Source organism: Stegastes partitus, unplaced genomic scaffold (genome assembly GCF_000690725.1).
Source record: "Stegastes partitus isolate 25-593 unplaced genomic scaffold, Stegastes_partitus-1.0.2 Scaffold2720, whole genome shotgun sequence".
NCBI classification, from domain to species: domain Eukaryota; kingdom Metazoa; phylum Chordata; class Actinopteri; family Pomacentridae; genus Stegastes; species Stegastes partitus.
This window is the reverse complement of record NW_007580451.1, coordinates 3,172-10,449: the sequence shown is the minus strand read 5'-3', so window position 1 is coordinate 10,449 and position 7,278 is coordinate 3,172. Positions and strand designations below refer to the sequence as shown.

Below are 7,278 nucleotides of genomic sequence, written 5' to 3'. Positions count from 1 at the left end.
ATCCATGTAAACAACAAGATTCAAGATAAGCTTTATTTGTCTCATACACATTCATACCTGGTACAATGTGCAGTGAAATGTATTTCATACCAGCCTCCAGTTTCAATAAAAGAAAAATTAAAAAGAATTTAAAAAATAAGTGTTAAGGAAGTATACACTTTTAAGTATATATACACATGTATACATACACATAAATAATCAAATAATAATAATAACAATGATAATAATAATTCATTTTATTTGTATAGAGCTTTTCAAGAACTCAAAGACGCTTCACATGATAAAAGCAATAAAAGCAATGAAGCAATAAACAAATAAAGCAAATGGAACAATGTTGTATTACATAAAGTGCATATGTAGAAGGTGCCTGCGTACATTGCACAGTCCGGTTTTAAAGCTCAGAGTTGAGCAAACGGATGGGCTGAGGGAGAAACTCTCCCTCTTTTTCTCAGTGGCAGTCTTTAGGCCTGACGGCAGCAGGGAGAAGAGAGAGTTTCCAGGGAGGGAAACAAATTATTGTTGTTTATTTTTGCGACAGAGAGGTACTGGCTTTAAATGGTCAACAAATGTCAACCAACAATTCAACACAAAGTGTCATTTGTACTACGTAAAATGGCAGAACAGTGTGGGCTGCCGACACCATTTGCTCGTACTTGGACCAGGACTGCCAGCACTCACAGCAAATTCTAACAGCTCCGGCGGTGTCTGTGCTCGCTGCAACATGCTTTGCATTCAGTGTGGTTTTGTGCAACTTGTGAAAAAAGAATTTCCCCTATCACCGAAGCACATCAAGCTTGCGGTGGTAAGCTTCTTTTCCTCTTCTTAGTAATATGCTTAAGTTTAGCAGGTCGTCTCGTCTGATCTGAGGTCGTAGTCATAGTCGATCTCAAGTTGCACAAAATCACACTGAAAGCAAAACATGCTGCAGTGAGCACAGAAAGTGACGAAGCTGTTAGAATTTGCATACCACGGAAGCACATCAAGCTTACTGGAAAGTGCCACCAGTGGTATGCAGTTTTGTTCTGCACAAGTTGCACAAAGCCACGCTCTGGTCATGGTTTCCATCAGGCAGTTTTTTAAAGTGAAACTTGCCCTCCATCAGTCCAAGCAATGCACTCTCATTGGATTCCTCCATGTTTGTTGTTGTCAGCGTAGCGCTGATGCATCTTGTGTATCACTGTGATCGGTGGACCATGAAATCGGGCACTGACAAATGTTCTGTGTTGTCTTGATGCAAACAGTGATTACATGCATTCATTTTTTTGACGTGTTATTTTTCTTGTTATTAATTAATGTAATAAACACGTTAAAGTCCCACTCCTAGTATTTCACTAACAACACAATAACAGCTGCTAATTATGACAAAAAAACAAAACAAAAAACAAAAACACATTGAGACAAACAATGACAAAAAACAAACAATGTGGTGAATGTGAGTAATGGAGAAAGGAAGGAGGAGAACACATATTATGGTGTAATATATTTGATTTCATTATTTTAATCTGTGAAAACGCCATTTCACAGAGGTAAGTGGATCTGAAGTAAGCACTCACTCTCAGTGCACATGAGGTGAGGAGGGAAACTTCTCCCTGCTGACTATTCCCCAAAAGTTACTGTCCCCTGATCTTACTTTCAGCTCAATGTCATTTTGCAAATCAACCATTTCCATGTCAACCCCACTAGGCAGAGCAAACACCTGCTGACATTTGGCTGCTATTTGTTCCACATCAATGGTCAGGAATGGGTGTAAGATGAATGCAGCAACATCTTCCATGGCATCTAACTCACTAAAACGCCGACTGAACTCTGCTGTCACTTTGTCTAGGTGAACACAGTACTAGTCAGGGTGAAAAAGTGTCCTTGTCACCGACGGCCTGTGACAGTTTCTCCAGGCTAGGAAAGTGTGTCAGCCTCCTGTTTTTCAGCTGTGTGTTCCACACACCGAGCTTAGCGTTGAACACATTCACTGTGCTTATCATGTGGGGCAGTTGCGGGTCTTTTCCCTGGAGCTCATTGTTCAGGGCATTCAGTTTTGCCATCAGGTCTGTCAGAAACCCCAGGTCCAGCAGCCACTGACCATCTGACAGCTCCTTATGCTCCTCGTTACTTGTCTCCAGAAAAGTCTTAATCTCGGGCAGCAAATCAACAAATCGCTGCAGCACTTTGCCGCGACTCAACCACCGGACATCAGCGTGGAGGAGTAGATCTCCGTACGCAGCATCGAGCTCATCCAATAATGCCCTGAATAAGCAGTGTTGGAGCGCTTTTGCTCTAATCGAGTTGATCAGTTTGACCACCAGAGTCACAACATTAGAAAAGTCCACGACCTTCCCCACCAAGGCCTGCTGGTGAATGATGCAGTGGTAATTCATGAAGTCAGGAAAATCATGGTCATTACGGCACAGCGCAATAAATCCAGCATGCACACAGTGCATCGCCGGGGTTCCATCAGTGGTAACTGTCACAAGTTTGTGAATCGGGATGTCACTATTGCGAACATGTTTTTTGAACACGTTATAAATGTCCTCACCTCTCATTCTCTCCTTTAAGTGCAAAAGAGTGAGGAGATCCTCTTTTGTTGTAGAGTCTGGGAACGCCATTCTGACAAATACAACAAGCTGAGCCGTGTCCATTACATCCAGGGATTCATCAAACTGTAATGAAAAATATTCACAGTATGACAAGTCTTTTATCACTTGTCGATTCATGTCTCTTGACATTTCCTCAATCCTCCTCACCACTGTATTGGGGCCAAACTGGACACTGTGAAGTGTGGTTTTAATTTCATCTTTGTTTTTGAAGCCGTTGAAAACCGTCTCTGCAGTGATGGCCACTGCCTCCTTGACTAAATCGCCATCTCTAAAAGGTTTCTTGTGTTTAGCCAAAAGGTGACTAATACGGAATGAAGCTTCAGTTGCAGCCTTATTTTGAGAAGCCAGTTTTGTGAAAATCGACTGCTAGGCCTTCAACCTCGCTTTAAGCTCGGCAACTTTCCTAGCACGGATTGTGCTCTTAGCAGGGCAACTGTCTTTGAATTTGACGTGGTTGGTGTTGTGGTGCCGCTCCAGATTTCCTCTTTTAGACAGCGCTAGAGTTTGGTGACACAGCATACAAACACACTTGTCTTTCACCATTGTGAAAATGAACTCCTCTTCCCATTCCTCATGGAAATTCTACGTTTTTGACTTCTTCATGCTAGCTGCTGCTGACAACATTGCCGTATATCAGCTGTCACCTGCTAATGCCGTGTATTGTCATTTTGCGACGGTTAATGTGCAAGAATGCTTCTTTGATCTTATTGGTCAATTTAATGCCGCCTCATTTTCAGGATCTACAGGGAATGTTTAATTTCTGATACCTTAAGTATCATTTGCTGTTACTTTTACATGTTTACTGAAGTAGCAGTTTAAATGCAGGGCCTTTAGTTTTTCTTCAGTAAATGACTAAAATACTTAAAGTGTATTTTCTTTTGTTATCTTTAATGTGGCACTCAAAATCCATTTTTGCTCTTTACATAGAATGCACAAATATTTACAAGGCCCTGGGTTTAACCACCTCACTGTGGTGGATAGAAATATGCAGCATTAATTAATTATGCAGGTGAGCTTCTGAATTATGTTTGTGAGAGCAATGCCATTTTTATTTTGTTAATCTGATGGTTTCTGTCTAATACTTAACGCCCAGCATCATCCAGACATGGCTTGTGATAAAACTGAGACTTGTCCAGCCAACAGCCTCCAAAGATGCAAGCATCTGTTTGTAGAATGACTGCACTTATCATTAGTACTGGGAAACCTGTCACAGTGTAAAGGTACATTCCACCTGACCTCTCCCAGTTGTCATATAGGAAGAACACTGACACATTTTTATTACACTGCACATCCATTTTCTGCATCTGATTCTAGAACCAGGGTGCACAGGAACACCATCTGACCCTGTTAACAAAGTGACCCAAACCCTTCTTTCTAACAAAGACAAGCAACAACTTTGTCACTGAGCTGAAGAAGATCAGAGAAGGCTAAACAGCACTATGTTCACTGAACTAGAGGGAAAGTTTCTATCTTCCTGAACCCAATCACACCAGCATGTGTTGATTTATGACATATATGAAATGTATTCATGCATGTACGTACCTCACACTGTCATACATGGAGCATGTTAAGTTTTCAGGACACCAGGTGGAAACAAACATATTTCAAGGATACAGTGTCAGTATGTGGGCTGAAGGCCTAGTGACTCACAGCTTTTTAAATTAAATGGCATTATAAACTCTAGTTGTATTTCCCATTGCCACTAATAAATAGGTTTCAGTATTGGTCATAGCTGTAATGTCGTCTGAACCACAGATGCTGCAGGTTCCAGGAAGTAACAGTGAAAAGCCTGACAGACAACAACATATCAGGCTCCTCCTCTCTGTCTTTCAACTCTCTCAGCTCCCTCAGAGTGTCTCTGTGCTTCAGAATCTCTTTCCTTCACATTAGGATCGTGACACTGGTCTGTCTAGAGGTCTGAATTCAACCAAACAGACTAACAGATTCTTCTCCTGGACTCCATTTAAATATATAAGGTGTAACAGTGGTGTTTCTGCTCCAGGGTCCAGTTTCTGGAGGAAACCTGAGTAAGTAGCTGCTAACATTTGGAGTTTGATCTTTTTGAGTTTTCTCTGTAAAAAAATAAAAAACAAAAGACTAACCAGTGTGAAGACAGAGCAAGAAGTACATTCTTCTACAGTCTTCTGATGTATGTGATGTATTCTTAATGTCAGATATGATTTTCTATCATATTGTTTACTATAAATATATATGTATAAACATATTCTGTAGTCCAACATCAGTGCGCTAATTTGTACACTTTTTCTTTCCATTCAAGGACCAACATGGATGATCCATCTGACGCATTTCCAGAAGTTATGAAAGAATGTAAAGAAGCACTGATGAAAAATGATACTGCTGCAGCAGCTGCAAAGATTAAAGAACATTTAGAAAAACACGATAATATTCCCCTAAATATTGCCGTCACAGGAGAATCTGGCTCTGGTAAATCCACCTTTGTTAATGCCATTAGGGGCATAAAAAACAGCGATGTTGGAGCTGCTCCTACTGGCTGTAAAGAAACCACCATGGAGGTCACTGCATATCCTCATCCAAACTTTCCCAATGTTACCTTTTGGGATCTTCCTGGAATTGGCACCACCCGCTTTCCAGCTGATAAGTACCTGAAGCATGTTAAATTCGAGAGGTTTGACTTCTTCATCATCATCTCAGCTAAACGCTTCACTGCATATGATGTGAAACTGGCTCAGGAGATTCAGAAGATGAAGAAGAAGTTCTACTTTGTTCGCTCAAAGATTGATGAAGACATATTGAGTGAGGAAAGAAGCAAGAACATCAGTGCAGAGACGACTGTGACATGTGTAAGAAACGACTGCATTCAAGGTAGGTGTCTTCTTCTTATTGTTACTATTTCTGTTCTCAGAGTGTAGTTTTGTGGAATCTTTTCACAGACAACAAACAAAATACTTATTTATGACATGTTTTCTCTACTCACATTTAAAGTAACCCTACAGATTACCAAATGACAAGATTAAAATTTAATACAAGGATCTAATGGATTCTGTCTGGTGCACGTGAAAAACCTGAGACACTTCAGATCTTTATAATATCTCAACTTTAGAAATGAGTTGAGGTTTTATTGAGCAAGAGTGATGCATGATGGATCATTGGTAGGATTCTTTTATGTGTCACAAAATATGACAAATGATTTCAACACTGAAACAATTCAACATTTTACATCTTAGTCACTGTACCTTTACATTGAGCTGTTGTTGCCTAATTTCCAAAGTTTTTCTGTTCTTCTGCTTTGGTCCTCCTCATTACAAACTAGTGTGACAATCATCATATAACTTTCACAATGATAAAATTACTCTATGAATCATGTTGTATTCCCTCTTCATCACAGGTCTTAACAAAGAAGGTATTGAGGCTCCACAGGTCTTCCTGGTGTCCAGCTTTGACCTCCACCTGTATGAATTCTCTCTCCTCCATGAGACCTTAGAGAGAGAACTTCCTGCACACAAGAGGAATGTTCTACTGTTAACCATGCCCAACAATACCTGTGAGATCATCATCAACAAGAAGAAAGAAGCTTTTCAAGCCAAAATAAAATATAAGGCTCTTCTGTCTGCATTAGTGGCAGGTGTGCCAGTTCCTGGGCTTTCTACTACTGTTGATCTAGGCATGATGGTTTCTGTTGTTCAGGAATATGTACTTGGGTTTGGGCTTGATCAACCGTCACTGCAGAGACTTGCTAACAGCACAGGTGTGCCATATGAGACTCTGCATGCTGTCATCAAATCACCACTGGCTTTAGAAAAAATAAATGTCGATGTCCTCTTGAAGGCGATATCCCAAATGACAACTGAAGGTGCTTTGATGGCAGAAGAAGTGTCCAGATTCATTCCCTTGTTAGGAATCCCAATAGCAATGGGTCTCTCTTTTACTGCAACCTACAAAACTCTAAGTTTTTTCCTCAACACACTTGCTGAGGATGCACAGAGGGTGTTTGAAAAGGCTCTGAGTTTGGAGACAGCAGTGTGATATTGTAAAGTGAATGCTAAAGGGCTTCTGACTTCTTGATTTCTGTAAAGGAGACAACATTAGATTGTAAATAGATAAATACAGCATCCTAATCATAACCTTGCTACACATTTTAACCAACATTCATTTACAGTTGATCTGTCAGATGGACAGTGCAGGACTCATTTACTCTTATTAGTACAGAAACAACAGAGTTACTGTTCTCAGTATAAGACATTTAAAGTTTCTCTTTATAATTTTATCAAGGGGAGAAATGTGATCTTCCTATTCATATATAAACTGTGTTAAATGTAGAAAACTGCTGAATCATTGCTGTGATACTTTTCAAAATTGTTTGTGATCAATGAGGTCGACACTTTGAGCAAATCAGGTGAAATGATGGTTACTGATGAAACATCTTTGTCTTGTTATCTTGTGTCATTGAATACATTGTGATGGATCTGGTGGTTTTGTCATTTAAAAATAAAATCATATTAACAGGAGGGACGCCTGACTGCCCTTGTTGATCATTTCCTGTCCTGAACCTGATGCAGGACCACAAAATGGCTTCGATGTGGATCTCATCAAACCCAGGGTCAGAATAGAGATGACTTTGGATTGATCAAGGCAAGATTTACATGTCTACATGGACCATCACAGGGAGAGAACCTCTCCTGAACCCACAACCCCTGATGCTGTAGAC

General features: G+C 40.3%; 2 protein-coding genes across 4 annotated transcripts in view; both read left to right on the top strand.

The window, feature by feature from the left end:
* The window catches only part of LOC103375631 (interferon-inducible GTPase 5-like), a 17,136-nt gene extending 10,215 nt beyond the window's left edge, over positions 1 to 6,921 (top strand). Inside the window, exons 1-3 of one of the 2 annotated variants that reach the window (XM_008305950.1) lie at positions 4,473 to 4,618; positions 4,870 to 5,435; positions 5,959 to 6,921. In XM_008305950.1, the coding sequence (XP_008304172.1) occupies positions 4,877 to 5,435; positions 5,959 to 6,596 (1,197 nt within the window). In that variant the 5' untranslated portion in view covers positions 4,473 to 4,618; positions 4,870 to 4,876 and the 3' untranslated portion in view covers positions 6,597 to 6,921. Of the gene's footprint in view, positions 1 to 4,472; positions 4,619 to 4,869; positions 5,436 to 5,958 lie in introns of those variants that run through there. The other variant, XM_008305951.1, reaches the window with a different exon arrangement.
* Positions 1 to 7,078, top strand: part of LOC103375632 (interferon-inducible GTPase 5-like) — a 17,364-nt gene extending 10,286 nt beyond the window's left edge. The window contains exon 4 of one of the 2 annotated variants that reach the window (XM_008305952.1): positions 6,978 to 7,078. The gene's annotated coding sequence lies outside the window, so the exon portion shown is untranslated. Of the gene's footprint in view, positions 1 to 6,754; positions 6,922 to 6,977 lie in introns of those variants that run through there. The other variant, XM_008305953.1, reaches the window with a different exon arrangement.
* Positions 7,079 to 7,278: the final 200 nt, after the last annotated feature.